Genomic DNA, 17,604 nt, shown 5'->3' with positions numbered 1-17,604 from the left:
CTAATTCTCTTTCTCAACTGGTTATAAATAACTCTTTAGAAAGACTTAGCTATATTTGCATAAAAACTAAAATGAGCCACTGAAAATTAAACTATTTTCAATTTGAAAATAACACCTAAAAATTATAAACATATAACGTGGTAAAATACCTCATAGATTTTCTAGCTTTCTTTATTTATTTATTTTTGAGATGAAGTTTCACTTTTGTTGTCCAGGCTGGAGTGCAAAGGCATGATCTATGCTCACTACAACCTCTGCCTCCTTGGTTCAAGCAATTCTCTCCTGCCTTACCTCCCAAGGCGCCTGCCACCATGCCCAGCTATTTTTTTTTTTTTTTTTTTTTTTTGTATTTTTAGTAGAGAAGGGGTTTCGCGGTGTTAGCCAGGCTGGTCTCGAACTCCTGACCTCAGGTGATCCGCCTGCCTTGCCTCCCAAAGTGCTGGGATTACAGGCTTTAGCCACCGTGCCCTGCCCTTATGGATTTTAATACATAAGGATTGAAAGATGCCGTGGGGAAGTGGGACTATATGATACATTTTCCTGTGCCAGTAATGTAACTTAGTTTCTTTTACTTTCAGAGTACGTGTTTCATTTTTATTTATTTATTGTTTTTGAGACAAAGTCTCGTTCTTTCCCCAGGCTGGAGTGCAGTGACCGCCTCGCGGGTTCAAGGGATTCTCCAGCCTTCAAGGGATTCCCCAGTAGCGGGGACTACAGCGGTGCCCATGCCTGGCTAATTTTTGTATTTTTTTTTGTAGAGACAGTGTTCTGCCATGGTACCCAGGCTGGTCTTGAACTCCTCAGCTCAAGCGATCCTCCGTATAGGCCTCCCAGAATGCTGAGAGTACAGGTGTGAGCCACCACGCCCGGCCCCCTGTGGGTGTGTTTTTTAAAATTAGAGACACTGCGACCCGGATTGAAGAAGATAGGCCATGGGGCTTCTGTGTCTAACATTTTTCAGAATTCACCCGACTTGTGTGGGCAAAGCAGTCCCTTTTCACTGTTCTTTTTTACAATCTCCACAGCACTCCCTTCGCTGCCTACAGTACTGGTTGGAAGGCCTCTGTCGTTTGACTCTCGGTGGTTAAAGCCAGAACGAGGCTTCACCGCACCTGCCCCAATGCTCAGTCTGCCACTAGCATTCCAGGCGGCGCTTTCTAGTCACGTGAGGGATACCCAACCACTAGAAATAAGATGTGGGGGAACTGAGATCATCACCTAAATTGCTTGATACTTTCTTTTCCAGAAGACACGCCCTCCTTCTGGATTAATGGCAGAAAGTGAATCATTTCTATATTTGATTGTACGTGAAGCCCTCGGTAGTCCTTACTGACATCACGTCTCCTCTGGACATTGATTACGCTCCGTGTCCTTCACCTGACATCTCTTCAGATTCCTGAGTCACGCTCTGTTTATGTTGCTGTTCCAGGAGCGAACCACGGCGCGGATCCAAACAGTGACGTCAGCGCCGGAGGAGCGGCAGCGGAACGCGCAGAGGGCACGGTGCAAGCACGGGACAGCTCTGCATTGGCCAAAGGGATCCCAGGAGGCCTGGCCCTCTGTTCCCCCGAGGGTGGATCCCAACCAGCAGAGACAGGCTGGATTTTTGCCTTTTGTATTTGTTCCGGGGCCCAACCAACAAAAACAGTGGAGGGGGAAGAAAACATGTTTAGAATATTTTTTTTGTTTTAAAACCGTATTTAATTTCACGGTTACAAAATAAAACACAACTAGAATGTTTTGATGTTTGCAATGACATCGATTTTAAACAAGGTTAGCCAGAAAGCAAAAGCAGTGAGGCAGAGCTGTCGGCCTCCTCCCGCCTTCGGCGCCTGGCGCGCGGGGGCGTGGCGTGGCGCGCGGGGTGACGTCACAGGCCGACGCTCCGCCCGGCTGTTTTTGTGCTTCCAGCTCTTCGAAAAAGCCGCTGGTATTTCTCCACCTGGCTCTCCTTTACCTCCAGGCAGGCGCACCCGAGGTCCCCCTCCTTTTCCCCCACCGCGCACTCGGCCCAGCGCTGTTGCCCCAGGAGCGGACGTTTCTGCAGCTGTTCTGAGTACACCTTGACGTCGGCGGAGGGAGCAGGACGCGGCCAACTGTCAGCTGCGAAGGAGGCAGGCCCCGCGCGGGGATCTAGCAAGCCCTGCGGTGCATTATGAAGTTCCAGTACAAGGAGGACCATCCCTTCGAGTATCGGAAAAAGGAAGGAGAAAAGATTCGGAAGAAATATCCGGACAGGGTCCCCGTGAGTGTAGAGCAGTGGGGGGATGGGACAGGAGGGCCCGCGGGGGCGGGGGCGGGGAGTAGCGTTGGCTGCCCTGGGGCGCCCAGGCCGCTCTGGAGAAGGTGGGGGGGGGGTTCCATGAATTACTTAATCCTGAAAGCTCTTCAGTGCCAGAGCCAATGGACGTCCAGACTGCGGAGCTTTTAAAACCTGTATGCCAGCAGCCTGAATCCCACTTTAGAGCTGACGGCGTTTTTGGAGCCGAGCCGCCGTCTGCAGTGACTCAGCAGTATTGAGACGTGTGTGGGTTGAGGGGTGCACAAAATAGGGCCCCTGTGTGCGAGAGTGGTGAGGTCGGGGCCATGGATTGGCTGCCTTTAAGAACGCAGGGACATTGTGCTCTGCCGTGAGGTTTGCCCCGGTCGATTTCTGCCTTGGTTGGTTCCCCTTTAATGAAGTTGACTTTCTCTCTCATATCGTTGGGCTTGGGAGGAAAAGGTTCAGAAGCCATTCGGTGCTTTTCTTGCATTCTCTCAGAATTACAGGGGGGTGGGGGAGCACAGGACAGTCCTGGCCTGGAAAACAAGGTCACGTTCTCTGCGCAACAGCCCGCTTGCCTCATCGTTCTAGGCTCCGGGGCATGTGTGGAGACAGCTATCCTTCCCCGGTATCGATTTCTGATCACATGGTACCTGGACGCGATAAGGCAGGACTGAGACTCCTTTTCTCTGTTTTGGACACCGGCTTAAGTAGTTAAAACCAGCACAGGTAGTGAGGAGGAACGGAGAAAAATAATTAGGTATCTTCCAGCATCCGGGCGTTTTCCCCAGTCCTCCCCCCCCCCCCCCCCCCCGTAATTCTGAGAGAATGCAAGAAAAGCACCGAATGGCTTCTGAACCTTTTCCTCCCAAGCCCACTTGCCTGGTGTTTCTCTAATGTAGGCTGCGATGCCAAATTGAAGGCCAGAATATGACTTTTAAGTGGTAGAGGGACCAGCAACTGTTGGATTTTGGAAATGGAGTAGCGGAGATTTTACGGTGATCTTCATGTGGGGACATTAGTGTTACAAGTCACATAATGGTAAAACAATTGCTGTTATCTGGTGTCTTTTCTTGATTCACAGCCACTCTGGGTTTCTTCTTTAATCCTTACCTAACATTCATGGTTTTATAGCTACCAGAAGCCGCCAGCGCCTTAGCCCAGCAGTACAAACCTCTTGTACCTCTTTTCCTTAAAGGAAAAAAAAAAAAAAAAAAAAAGTCATTAGGGCTCTTCCATTCCCCAGGAATTACAAAAGGGTTTTCAGCTTATAAAGGAATGTGCAAAACCCTTAGCCAGTAAAGGATCCTTTACGAATTACTTTCCTGGTTTCTGGACCTTGGATACCTGCTGTGAAAGTTTCGCCCAGTTTTGGTGATGCCAGTCTTACTTTTGAGTAATGATATTTAAAAATGACAGCCAAGTTTTATTGATAGTTTACCCTAGCATTATTGTATCAGTCTGTAATCATTCACTTAATCCTTACACGATTATAATCCCGGTTCTACAGATGGAGTGTTCAAAGCATAAAGAAATGCAGTAACTTCCTAAAGGTTTCACGTTGCTGATCTGTGGTTGAGCCGGAATTCCACCCCGTCTGATGGACTGTGGAGCTCTCGGAGACCTTAACCTCCATGCCATATATCTCAATTTCTAATATAGCTGTATTAACCAGAATTAGTGATGTACTGTGGACTTTACATTGTTAAGTATTAGATAAATATTTTAGTGATTTATGTGTATTCACTCTGAATATTTCAGTGAATTCTCTTCTTTTCCTGCTCATATTTTCGTGTTAAATGTTTTGCTTCTGTGATAATTTTTAAGCCATTAAGACTGTCACTCGGATTTCAGCTTTCCTAGGGTTATGTTTTAACCAGTGGTGAGCTGTTCTCAAAGTGCTTTGTCTGTGACCTTCTTTCTAGTTATGACGCAGGTTCCTTGATTTGGTTCTGGTTCTGGGAATTCATTGCATCCTTGGGCAGAACTCTTAATCTTGTGGTGCTAGAGTGCCTTGTTTACAGAAAAGAGGGTTATAGTAATGACTCCTAAAGCCCATTCCCACTTGACCATTGTTATTAAAGCAATGGCGTATCCTGACTGCTCTCATAACCAGAGCTTACCCCCACCAATATTTCTTCAGAGCTCACGTTGGAAAGAATAGGTGTACTTGTGCCTTCGGAGAGCAAGGGTTGATGGGATCTTGAAATTATCTTCATAGATACAACATACAAAAAAACTGTTAGGAACAGATTGTCTTCTTAAAAATTCATAACCCTACTGAGTATGAGTCACATTTTACAAATGAGGAAAACAGACCCAAAGAGGCAAAGCATCTAGCCCAGGGGTCTACCATACTGAGGAATAGAATTGGGATTCCTGGAAACTTAACCTTGGTTCTGTGAAACCAAGGTTTTAATGATTACCCTTCCCTTTCTCTTCCTCTCCTAGCCCCTCCCTCCCATCCAGGTATTGCAATCTGATTTATCACTTTTTTTCTGTCTTCCTTTGTGGTTTTTAATCTCTTACTGCTGGGTCTCAGAGTTCCTTTGGGCCACAATGCTAGCCTCTTTCTGCCTTTTCCTTTTAATTTCTGACTCACATTACCCTATTTCAGTTTTTACTTTTAAATTTAAAATGTGATCATGTCCCTCTGGTCTTCCTGGTTCAGGATTTTTTTCTACCAGAACATAAAGCAAGTTTGTTTTTTGTTTTTGTTTCTTTACTAATTTTAATCTGTTCTTTTAATTTAAAAGGTTCAAACCCTCCCCGAACTTAATTATGTTAGATAATTCTTTATAATATATGAAGCATTTTCATATAAAATTTTATTACATTTACATCATATCAATACCATGACTTTGTTAAAGATGTGTTAGAAAGTTTTCTTTTCAGGCGGGGCACGGTGGCTCACACCTATAATCCCAGTACTTTGGGAGTCTGAGGTGGGTGGATCATTTGAGGTCAGGAATTCCAGACCAGCCTGGCCATCATGGCGAAACCCATCTCTACTAAAAAATAGAAAAATTACCATGCATGGTGGCATGCGCTTGCATTCCCTGCTACTCCCAAGGCAGAGGCTGGAGAATCACTTGAACCCAGGAGGCAGAAGTTGCGGTGATCCTAGATCAGGCCACTGCACTCCAGCCTGGGTGACAAAAGTGGCACTCGGCCTCAAAAAAAAAAAAAAACGTCATTGGAAAACTGAAGTTGAGAGATGTTACATGACCTGTTGAAGATCACACAGCCACTAGAAGTACTTGTACAGTTTTTTTTTCTGCTTCAGTTTTTTTTCTACACTTCCCATAGATTCAAAAATAATTATATTTTCTTTTTTTTTTAAAGATGGGGTTTCACCATGTTGGTCAGGCTTGTTTTGAACTCCCGACCTCAGGTGATCCACCTGCCTTGGCCTCCAAAGTGCTTGGATTACAGGCGTGAGCCACCATGCCAGGCCCAATAATTATATTTTCTAAACTGAAAGTCTAAAGCTCATGCTATTTTCTGTTTGGTAAGGTTTTAGTGTATAAATTTTTTTTTTAAGTTTTTATATATCTAGTACAGAAATACATGATCTTTATACAACTTGAAATATTATAGAAGTATATAATATAGACATTGAAAATCCCTTGAAGTCCTAACATAATCAGTACCTTTAAATGGCTTATTGTACTGACATCATATTATAGGATGTCATTGTCAGACTTGTTTTAACACTTTCTTTTCCATTTAATAGTATCTGGAGCAGTTCTTGGAAATTTTGACAAAGTATAAGATTTAAACCACATTATTAGTACCTTTAATAAATGATAGAAGAAATAATAAAAACTTATAGGTGATCAGAACCATATAAGAAAACCCAGTTTTCTTGATACTCCAATTAAATACCAGAAGGTAGCAAGGCATGGTGGCTCACACCTGTAATCCCAGCACTTTGGGAGGGAAAGGCAGGCAGATCACTTGAGGTCAGGAGTTTGAGACTAGCCTGGCCAACATGGTGAAACCCTGTCTCGATTAAAAATACAAAATCTTAGCCAGGCATGGTGGTGTGCACCTGTAATCCCAGCTACTCAGGAGGCTGAGGCAGGAGAATTGCTCGAACCCAGGAGGTAGAGGTTGCAGTGAGCCAAGATTAAGCCACTGTACTCTAGCCTGGGCTACATCAAGACTCCATCTCAAAGATTAAAAATAAATAAATACCAGGAGGTATATGTCCTATGGTAGATCTTTTAGGTAACCTGTAATTACTCAGAATCAAAGTTCTTTTTACTTTTCATCATGTACAGTCTCTAGTTTCTTTTTATTTTAGTAATGAAGCTATAACCTCAGTAAGGAAGCCCGTTTTTTTCATGTATTTTATAAGGGGTGGGGGCAATAAGAAATGAAAACAGTTGTCCTAAGCCTAGACAGATTCATTTCCAGTAGTAACTAGGCAACTGTGGGGTGTGGGAAAAAAAATACTAGATTGCCTTCTGTAGTTTTCATTCCCACTCTCCTCCTCTCCTTCCAGGTGATTGTAGAGAAGGCTCCAAAAGCCAGGGTGCCTGATCTGGACAAAAGGAAGTACCTAGTGCCCTCCGACCTTACCGGTAATGCTCTTTGCCTCCGCTGACCCTTCCTCCCCTGTCAAAGCTCTCTAAATCCTTACTATATGCATGAGATTGATAGGCAGTACATACTTGAAGGAAGTGAATGGAATTCTCCAGAGTTAGCTGATTAAAAAATGGCTCAATTGTTTTTTTCCCATCACCATGTCTTGTTGGGTTTTGACCCAGCAAAGCATAAGACATTGAAAGAAAAGATCAGATGCCCCTTATTTAAACCACTTTTATTTTATTTATTAATTTTTTTGAGATGGAGTTTTGCTCTTGTTGCCCAGGCTGGGGTGCAATGGCGTGATCTCAGCTCACTGCAACCTCCGCCTCCTGGGTTCAAGTGATTCTCTTGCCTTAGCCTCCCAAGTAACTGGGATCACAGGTGCCCACCACTACCCTGGCTAATTTTTTTGTATTTTTAGTAGAGACGGGGTTTCACCATGTTGGCCAATCTGGTCTCAAACTCCTGACCTCAGTTGATCCACCTGCCTTGGCCTCCCAAAGTGCTGGGATTACAGGTGTGAGCCACCATGCCAGGCCTAACCCAATTTGAAAATTCAGCTGGTTGTGGTGGCTCACACCTGTAATCCCAGCCTTTTAGGAGGCCAAGGCTGGTAGATCATTTGAAGTCAGGAGTTTGAGACCAGCCTGGCCAACATGGTGAAAAAAGCATCTCTAATAAAAATACAAAAAAATTAGCTAAGTGTGGTGGTAGATGCCTGTAATCCCAGCTACTTGGGAGGCTGAGGCAAGAGAATCACTTGAGCCTGGGAGGCGGAGGTTACTATGATCTGAGATTGCACCACTGCACTCCAGTCTCAATGACAGAGTGAGACTCTGTCTCAAAAAAATAAAAAAATAGGCCGGGCATGGTGGCTCACTTCTGTAATCCAAGCACTTTGGAGGCCAAGGTGGGCAGATCAGCTGAGGTCGGGTGTTCAAGACCAGCCTGACCAACATGTTGGTGAAACCCCGTCTTTTTATTAAAAAAATAAATAAAATAAATAAATAAAATTCAGCTTTGTGGCCGGGCATAGTGATTCACACCTGTAATCCCAGCATTAATTTGGGAGGTGGAGATGGTTGGATCACCTGAGGTCAAGAGTTCGAGACCAGACTGACCAACATGGTGAAACCCTGTCTTCACTAAAAATACAAAAATAAGCTGGGTGTGGTGGCAGGCGCCTGTAATCCCACTATGTGGGAGGCTGAGGAAAGTGTTTCAAGTCAGATTTAGACAATGATGGGAATGTTTTGGTCTGGATGCACATGGTATTCCTTCTGCATAGCCCTGGGCTTTGAGTGGATATGCAAAGATGAGGTCTGAGATTGAGCAAGGGAAGAAGGGAGGAATAAACTCCACTGTGGCATGTCAGGGACTGTGTGGGCTTCGGAGATTCCCTTTTTGTTTTGAAAGCTCTAGGACAGTATTTGGCTCTTCTCAGATGGTCTATAAAGCCGCTAATGACTCTAAGGGGGAAAAAATGCAGTTGGATTTTTTTCTGGGACTTACCCTTCTACTAACCCCTTGCTTTCTTCCCTTCCTGTCTGCTCTTCTTCCGTCATCCAGTTGGCCAGTTCTACTTCTTAATCCGGAAGAGAATCCACCTGAGACCTGAGGACGCCTTATTCTTCTTTGTCAACAACACTATCCCTCCTACCAGTGCTACCATGGGCCAACTCTATGAGGTAATGGTTCTGGTCACACAATACTGGATGCCTTCCAATGCAGTCTGGCATCCTCTAGCTTTTGGTCTAGTATATATTGATAACACACCTGAGAAGTGGGGCAGAAGGTGTTATTTATCAGGATCCTCTTACACAGGGCAGTTTAAGGCTCTGAGAGATTAGATAGCACTTGTTTTTTTAGGGATTAAGCATTCTACTAGATTTAATCCTTTTGAAATCTCTTCTCAGTCTTGTCTGACTATAGTGTTTTAATGCTGGATTGTTTATTGAAACAGCAGGAAGTGATCCCTGATAGCAAAAGTTTCAAAGCATCAGCCCATCGCAGTTCCTGCTATTCTTGTTGGTAGCGTGTAATTTGTAATGCATTCAGAATCCAGCTCATTATTTTACTCCCATTTAGCAACAGATTGAGAAGGCCCATAATAATAAAGCCAGCTCTTTGGCCAACCTCCGCCAACTGAAGGTTTCTCACACAGTCAGCTTCCTCTATGAACTCTGAAGTTTTGGCTTAAGACAACCACATTGATCTAAACAACAGGAAACTTGTTAGAACAAAACTAAAACTGTGAAGCAGATTCCTTATTAGCTGGGCACAATGAATCCGATAAATGAAATATAAAATTAGGGCAAAGTCTGTAAATGTAGTTATTTGTCTTAACAGATAAACTCAGGAGGAGTAATTTTTATGTGATTTGCTTTAATTGGTAAAGTGTCAGAATCTGAGGAAACTATAGTAAAGGACTTTAAAATATAACCTAGGATTGTAACAATTTTCTTTGCAGTATTTTACATAAGATGCTTCTTTCTCATTGTGCCCCATTAATGAATTACATAAACTTCTAATAATCCTGACTCTAACTTTTATTCCATAGTGTATATTCCCTGTTAGGATATATCCCATTATGTATCCCATGTCCTGTGGTATCTTTGTTCCCCTTGCTAGAGTGAGCTCTGTAAGAGTGAAGACTGTGCTCCAGTCATCTTCATATCCCTGATACCTATGCAGTATGTTTTCAATGAAGGATTGTTTGTGAACTCAGAACTCAAAGTGTAATTCCAACCACTTCTTATTCTTTGCTCCTCTTTTAAATGGGACCGACAATACCTTCCATACCAGTTTTAAAAGATTGTGTGAGGCTCAGCACCTTGGAGCTAGTGAATGAATATGTTGTCTAAACTGTTGTCTTATCTCTTCCCCTAGGACAATCATGAGGAAGACTATTTTCTCTATGTGGCCTACAGTGATGAGAGTGTCTATGGGAAATGAGTGGTTGGAAGCCCAGCAGATGGGAGCACCTGGACTTGGGGGTAGGGGAGGGGTGTGTGTGCGACTTGGGGAAAGAGAGGGTGGCTCCCACCGCGAGGAGATAGAAGGAGAAGACATCTGGAAACATTACACTGCACACACCGTCATTACATTTTCACATGCTCAATTGATACTTCTTGCTGCTTCCTCGGCCCAGGGAGAAAGCATGTCAGGACAGAGCTGTTGGACTGGCTTTGATAGGGGAATGGGGATGATGTCATTGTACAGCATTCCCCAGATTTAATTTTTGTGCAATTTCATGGACGGGTCAAGGAGGTGGACAGGTTGGGGCCAGAGATGATGGCAGTCCAGCGGCAACTTCCTGTGCTCCCTTCTCTTTGGGCAGAGATTCTATTTTTAACATTTGCACAAGACATGTAGGGAAAGGGGACTTGTGACAGTGGACCATACCTGCGGACCAAAAGAGACCTACAGTAATTGATGCATTGTGGCCCCCGATCTTCCCTGTCTCACACTTTCCCCCATCCCTGTTGCAATCTCACTCACATCACACACCACCCCAGGGATGGCAGTAGACACCAACCCAGAAATTTAGACAGGGGCCGCTTACTTTTGGAAAATAGGGGTTAGGCATGAAGATGGTTATGATTAAGAAGATAGTTTTGTTAAATAACATTAAACTGGAATCGACAGTGTTTACCATCTGTTTAACCTGTTCTTTCACTCTGATGCCCCTTATCTCACCCCTACCTTGGAATTTAATAAGCCTCAGGCATTTCCAGTTGCAGACTAAAACCACTCCTAGCACCTCCTGTAGTATTTTCCGTGTATCAGGACAGAGATGTCTTATGTAGGGAAGGGGCAGGTGTGAATTAAGGTAGATGATCTCCACCTCTCACTCATTCGGGGTTCTTGCTCCCATGCTGCTGCCCGTTCAGTCTCATCCGCACAGGAATGCTATGTGATGGCCAGCTGCTTCCCTCCACTGCAGCTGCTAGTTAGGTTTGGAGGGATGACTTTTAGTAAATTTTGGGGATTTTATTGATTTGTTTTCACTTTTGGGATTTTGTGGGGTGGGGGTGGGGAGCAGGAATTGCACTCAGACGTGACATTTCAGTTCATCTCTGCTAATGAAAAGGGTCCTTCCTCGTGGGGGATATCTGTGTGTCAGTTCTGTCAGCTGCAAGTTCTTGTATAATGAAGTCAATGCCATCAGGCCAAGGAAATAAAATAATTGCTTACCTTAAAAATCCACTGAGTTCAGCAATGTTGCCTTTATTTTGTATGTATTAGAATAGATGATATGTGGACTCTGAACAAAAGAACTAAGTGGGGAAAGCTGTTAGTGATGAATGTTCACTTATGGTCAAACCCATATATGTTTACTCGCTCTTCAGTGAGCAGGAGTTGCTGCTCAGGAGTGAATGTTATGCTGCGGCAGTGTGCCTGCTGCGTTGGTGGGGCGTGTGTGTGACTTTCTCCTCCAAAGACAAGTGCATTGTCACTGTTCTATGTGTTTCTGAAAGCTGAAGGTGGAAGACTGCCTACACAGAGTGTAAGGGGTGGGCTGTGCTAATTACAAATGCAGATGTCTAGGCCACCTCCCAGGTTTAGCTGACTCAGAATCTCAGCGTAGGTGTTTAATTTTTAACAAGTTCCTCATATGACTCTGCTGCACACTGAAGTTTGAGAGTCATTGCTCTTTGCACCAGGTTTTGCTGTAGGTGCCAACCACACCTTATTCTCTCCAACTTGGTCCGTCTGAAGCCACCATCTCCCAAAGCAGCAAATAACACCTAAGCAAGGCTCCCAGGACCAGAACAAGATTGGTGTCTTCCTACCATGTGAAAGTCTTGTTGAGTCACTCAGGAACGAGTACGTGGGTGGGCTGTGAGCATGCAAGTTAGAGAGTAGAAAACAGATTAGTAAAAACTTCTTTCATGAAGAACCTTAAAACCCATCTCTAGCCCTCTTTAATCTCTTGCAGTCATCCCCAGGTGGCGTCTATCTCTGTAGAGTGTTCTGGAATGTATCAGGGTAAAGGAAGTAGGAAGTCATAAAAGATCCATGCCCAGTGGTACCACATGCAGAAAATCATGTAAAATTACGGAATTTTGATGAACGCATTGAAAATGGACACTTGTCGCTACTGACAAAAATATCAATGCCTTGATTAAGTCAAAAGGAAGCTAATATTTGAGTTAAGATGTGAACTCTACTTTGAAACTAACAGACTTACCCACTACCTATAAATGAATGAAAGTGGATGAATTTTTTAAAAACAAACACATGGCAGATCCTAACCCTCTGTGCACATCTGAAATAGTCTCTGCAGGCCATTGCTAAACCAGAGTTAGTTTGAATTAAGGGTTCTGTCTCTCCCAGGTAGCCTTTGCTTATTTTACTTATTTCTGGATATTCCTAAGGAACAAATTTTATCCTTGGATAGGACATTACATACCATTTTTAGACAAGCTGTCTGGTTTTATGGATCAGTGGAGTTTAAGTAACAGCCAAGTTCAGAGGCAAAGCCAGACGAGATGTTTCAGTAGTCTGGACTGGATTTGGCACTTTTTTCCCTGAAGGTCAGTGCCTCTCAGTGCCACTTCCATGATTTCTGCTAGTCGAGCTTTTAATGCTTCTTTGTGCCATCAGGCTTATGTGAGGCTTGCCATGAGCTAAAAGTAGTTTAAGAAGTCCTTTGGCCAGGCGTGGTAACTCACGCTTGTAATTCAAGCACTTTGGGAGGCTGAGGCAGGCGGATCACCTGATATTAGGAGTTTAAGGCCAGCCTGGCCAACTTGGTGAAACCCCGTCTCTACTAAAAATACAAAAATTAGCTGGGTTGCTGGAGGGCACCTGTAATCCCAGCTACTCAGGAGGCTGAGGCAGGAGAATCTCGAATCTGGGAGGCGGAGGTTGCAGCCAGCTGAGATCACGCCATTGCACTCCAGCCTGGGTGACGAGCAAAACTCCATCTCAGAAAAAGAAGTCCTTCATTAACCTGGCTCTGTCTTCCATGTTAAATTGACCTTTTCTTGTTGACTTGCTTCTCTGGGGATGAAGTTTATATGATGTGTCAAATGAGCTTAGGGCGGCCAATGTGACATGAACATCAAAGATGAGTGAGTCCTTAGCTCTTCCATGTGTTTTGGTAGAAAGATCTCAACTATTTGTAGGGTAAGCATACATCTAAGTTTGCCAAGGATAGTCTTGAATTATGCTTGTTGAGGGGATTTGATTTATTAGTGGTTCCTTATTTCACTGTCAACATGATCCCCAGTGGACAAAATATATGGTCACTATGTAGTATAAAAATTGAAGCTTCTTCCATCAAGAGACACACAATGTCTGTGCCATCCAGGTTTATTGCTCCCCAGTATGGCTCTTACCCTGTGGGGTGGAGATTAGACAAATCATTCTACTTATAAATAGCAGACTTTTCTGCTTTTATTGATTTTCCACCAATGCTGACTTGTTTTCTTCTTTCAAAGCATTGTGCCCTTGTTAAATTTGATACTGTATTGTACAGTCAGAAGTTAAGATTGTAGCAGGGCATGGTGGCACGTGCCTGTACTCCCAGCTACTCAGGAGGCTGAGGTGGGAGGATCAGTTGAACCCAGGAGTTCTGGGCTGTAGTACACTATGCTGATGGGGTGTCCGCACTAAGTTCAGCATCAATGTGGTGACCTCCCAGGAGGGGGGGACCACCAGGTTGCCTAAGGAGGGGTGAACCAGCCCAAGTTGGAAATGGAGCAAATCAAAACTCCTGTGCTGATCAGTAGTGGGAGCGCGCCTGTGAATAGCCACATCTCTTAAAAAATAGAAATAAAAAAGAAGTTAAGATTGCAAAAGAACAAAGCAAATTGTGGTTAACTAATTTACAGTGGTAACCAAGCAGACATCACTGTGTTGTGCACCGTCTCATCACTATAAATGTGAATGGAGCCCCCCAGAGTGGTGCAGTGTAGTTTTCTGGTCACTGCAGTAGCCACTGGTCAGTTACAGTTGCCTTGGGAATGTTAACACTTATTAAGGTCACAATTCTGCATTCTATTGGTGGTGGTACCATCAGATATAACAGGTATGGTGTAATTTTGAAGTGGTGTGTGGAGGGAGGCCATTTGCCCACGGATACAGCACCAAGTCAGCTGTACTAATGAAAAAAATTCATTTTGGAAAATGAGCTAGTTGATAAATTCATACTCTTTTTTTTTTATATATATTAGTTCTTAAACAAAATTTTTAATTATTCCTAGCTGTGGCTTTTTTTGGATATTTTTGCCAGATCTAAACAAACTACAAATATTTATTTAACTTTAGTTATTTTAGCTGCATGAAACCACCAAATATTTCAGAAGCAAGTCCATTTTGCTGTTGGTGGTTCTGAGTCCAGGCTGTCTGAGTTATGGAACATTTCCCTCCTCGCCTGTGCCTGCTGCCCAGCAGCCCGCCCCTGTGTTTACCTTCGATAAGAAACTCAACAACGACAAAAGGCCACACACACAAATACTAGAATCCCTGTTCCAAAAGCTGTGTCTGATGATCTCAGCTTAATTACCCTGTGTAGAGCCCTACCTCATTTTCTTTATCTTTTTTTTTTTTACTCCTAGTTATGAGCACTTTTTTTGAGACGGAGTCTCGCACCGTCACCCAGGCTGGAGTCCAGTGGCGCGATCTCAGCTCACTGCAACCTGCAACTCCCAGGTTCAAGCAATTCTGCCTCAGCCTCCTGAGTAGCTGCGATTACATGTGCCTGCCACCATGCCCGGCTAATTTTTTTGTATTTTTAGTAGAGATGGGGTTTCACCACTTTAGTCAGGCTGGTCTCAAACTCCTGATGTCAGGTGATCCACCCGCCTGAGGCTCCTGAAGTGCTGGGATTACAGGCGTGAGCCACTGCGCCTGGCTGAGCACTTCTTAAGTATATGTACCCATGACTAGATTATTTTCAGAGTTTGAAATAACAGGAAGTGATCACCCTTAGAAGTAGTCAAATGACACATTTCACCATGCCATTGTGCAGGTGTGCATGTTTTCAACAGTGACTAACCAAAGACAAGTCATTCTCCTGGTGTGTTTTCTTCAGTGTGGGGCTATCTGAATAATTCTGTATTCAAAAACAGTGTATTTAAGACCCTTAAGACTTTCGTTTAGAAGTACTTGGCTCCTAGCACTTGAAGAAAGTGATCTTGAACTGGGGTGAGAAATTGAAGCATGTTTTCTATTTTTATCCTTTTAGTAGGCTCAAAGTTGCTTCATATCATTCAGTAAGAGATTGATGATGGCTTGTTGCTTATTTAGGCAATGTGCACATGGTATTCAAAGAAGAGTAACTGTAAGTCATATTTTATGTGCTAAAATTGGATAGTTCCCAACTTCCTTCAAGTCTTAGATATTACGTCAAGGAGACCTACTCTGAACGTCTCTTTAATATTCCAACACCTCCCACCCGCTTCCCTTTCTCCTAGTCATTCTCAACCTGGCTTGCCTTTTTTCCTTAGCAGGGATCATCTAACATAATTTTCTAGTTTATAATGTCTAAAAAGTTTCAGGAAGGCAGAAACTTTTTGTGTAATGATATACAAAAATTGGTCAGAACAGTGACTGGCATATGCTTGGTATTCAAAAATACTGAAATAGTAGTTTTTGATAAGACTGATGCACTAGGCAACTTAAGTTACCCAGAAAAGCACGTTACAAACAGACCAGTCAAGGAACGTTGGGAAACCCTTGGAGCTTACTAGAAAGATGATCTGAAGGCAGGAAACGACTTGAATCCCAGCTCTGCCACTTGACTTAGAGCTGGGACGTGGGCCAGTCTGTCATCTGTATGAATGAAATTCAGCATTTCCAGACTGGGTGCAGTGGCCTGTAATCCCAGCACTTTGGGAGGCCAAAGCAGGCACATCACCTGAGGTCAGGAGTTCAAGACCAATCTGGCCAACATGGTGAAAATCTGTCTCTACTAAAAATACAAAAATTAGCTGGGCATGGTGGCGTGTGCCTTAGCCCCAGCTACTCAAGAGGCTGAGGCAGGAGAACAGCTTGACTCTGGGAGGCGGAGGTTGCAGTGACCCTCGATCACTCCACTGCACTCCAGTGAGGGCAAGAGAGTGAGACTCCATCTCAAAAAAAAAAAAAAAAAAAAAAAAAAAAATTTGCATTTCCTTGTCAAGTAGATAAGATAATCACATCATATGTTGTTGCAAAAACTGAGTAAATCCTTTGCAGACCATTAAACAGCATTCTTACATATTAAGATTCATTTTACTTACAACTAAAATGGCAGTCACTGGCCAGGTGCGGTGGCTCACGCCTGGAATCCCAGCACCTTGGGAGGCAGAGGCAGATGGATCACCTGAGGTCAGGAGTTCGATATTGGCCTGGCCAACATGGTGAAAATCCATCTCTACTAAAAATCCAAAAATTAGCCGAGCGTGGTGGTGTGCACCTGCAGTCCCAGCTACTTGGTAGGCTGAGGTGGGAGAATCTTTTTGAACCAGGAGGCAAAAGTTGTAGTGACCCGAGATGGTGCCATTGCACTCTAGCCTCTCTCCAAGAGAGAAACTCCATCTCCAAAAAAAAGGGCAATAACTTAAGTTAGCTGGCAGAAATCTTTCTGATGGTTTCTCTTTATTTATTAGTCATAGCAAATGCAGGATGTGACATGGCTCAAGGAAAACAAAGCAGAATATGCTGAACTGGATGGGTCAAAAGATGGCTCTGACACTGAGGGGGTTCCTCCTCTCTGTTAGGCTCTCCTTTAGGACTGATTTTCTTTTTTTGTTTTTTAATTATTTAAAAATTATCATTATTATTATTTTTTCATAAAGATGGGGTTTCACCATTTTGGTCAGGCTGGTCTTGAACTCCCCACCTCAGGTGATCTGCCCGCCTTGGCCTCCAATGTGCTTGGATTACAGGCGTGAGCCACCACTCCTGGCTTTAATTATTTTTATAATAGAGACAGAGTTTCACCATGTTGGCCAGGTTGGTCTCTAACTGCTGACCTCAGGTGACCCACCCACCTCTGCCTCCCAAAGGGCTAGGATTACAAGCATGAGCTACAGCGCCCAACCTGATTCTTTTTTTTTTCTTTTACTCTTTTCTTTTTTTTTTTTTTCAGCAGAAAGCAATTTATTAGGCAGAGAGAGAGAACAAGCGCTCCTATGCTGCCATGGGAGGGGCATCCAAAGGGATATCTGTATAGGGAGAGACAGCTCCCATGCTGTTGTGGGAGGGGATCCCAGAGAGGGAAATCCCAGGACTGATTTTCTTTTCTTTTCTTTTGAGACAGAGTGTCACTCTGTTGCCCAGGCTGGAGTGCAGTGGTGTGATCTCAGCTCACTTTAACCTACTCCCAGGTTCAAGTGATTCTTGTGCTCCAACCTCACAAGTAGCTGGGATTACAAACATGCACCATCATGCCAGGCTAATTTTATTTTATTATTTTTATTTATTTATTTATTTTTTAAGACAGGGTTTCACCATGTTGGTCAGGCTGGTCTTGAACTCCCGACCTCAGGTGATCCGCCCACCTTGGCCTCCAAAGTGCTTGGATTACAAGTGTGAGCCACCACGCCCGGCCTGCCAGGCTAATTTTTATATTTTTAGTAGAGCTGGGGTTTCACCATGTTGGTCAGGATGGTCTTGAACTCCTGGCCTCAAATGAATCACCCACCTTGGCTTCCCAAATTGCTGAGATTATGGGTGTGAGCCACTGCGCCCGGCCTTGGACTGATTTTCTTGATAGCAGTAGCTGCTGTGTATCCTCAAAGACGATTATC

General features: G+C 43.9%; 1 protein-coding gene and 1 long non-coding RNA gene across 2 annotated transcripts; one reads left to right on the top strand and one right to left on the bottom strand.

Moving 5' to 3' along the window:
- Window positions 1-1,895: 1,895 nt before the first annotated feature.
- GABARAPL1 (GABA type A receptor associated protein like 1) lies at window positions 1,896-11,064 on the top strand. Its single transcript, XM_002752158.7, has 4 exons — window positions 1,896-2,245; window positions 6,774-6,852; window positions 8,429-8,547; window positions 9,749-11,064. Exons 1-4 carry the CDS (start codon window positions 2,156-2,158, stop codon window positions 9,812-9,814), a joined length of 354 nt encoding a protein of 117 aa, XP_002752204.1. The 5' UTR covers window positions 1,896-2,155; the 3' UTR covers window positions 9,815-11,064.
- On the bottom strand, window positions 1,934-3,488 carry LOC144577838 (uncharacterized). The gene is made up of 2 exons (XR_013522460.1): window positions 3,123-3,488; window positions 1,934-2,686 (listed from the first exon to the last, which is right to left on the bottom strand). It is a non-coding gene; the product is annotated as an uncharacterized LOC144577838 (long non-coding RNA).
- Window positions 11,065-17,604: the final 6,540 nt, after the last annotated feature.

Source organism: Callithrix jacchus, chromosome 9 (genome assembly GCF_049354715.1).
Source record: "Callithrix jacchus isolate 240 chromosome 9, calJac240_pri, whole genome shotgun sequence".
Classification (NCBI taxonomy): Eukaryota; Metazoa; Chordata; class Mammalia; order Primates; family Cebidae; genus Callithrix; species Callithrix jacchus.
Note: the sequence above shows the minus strand (reverse complement) of the source record. Positions and strands in the feature narration are given on the sequence as shown.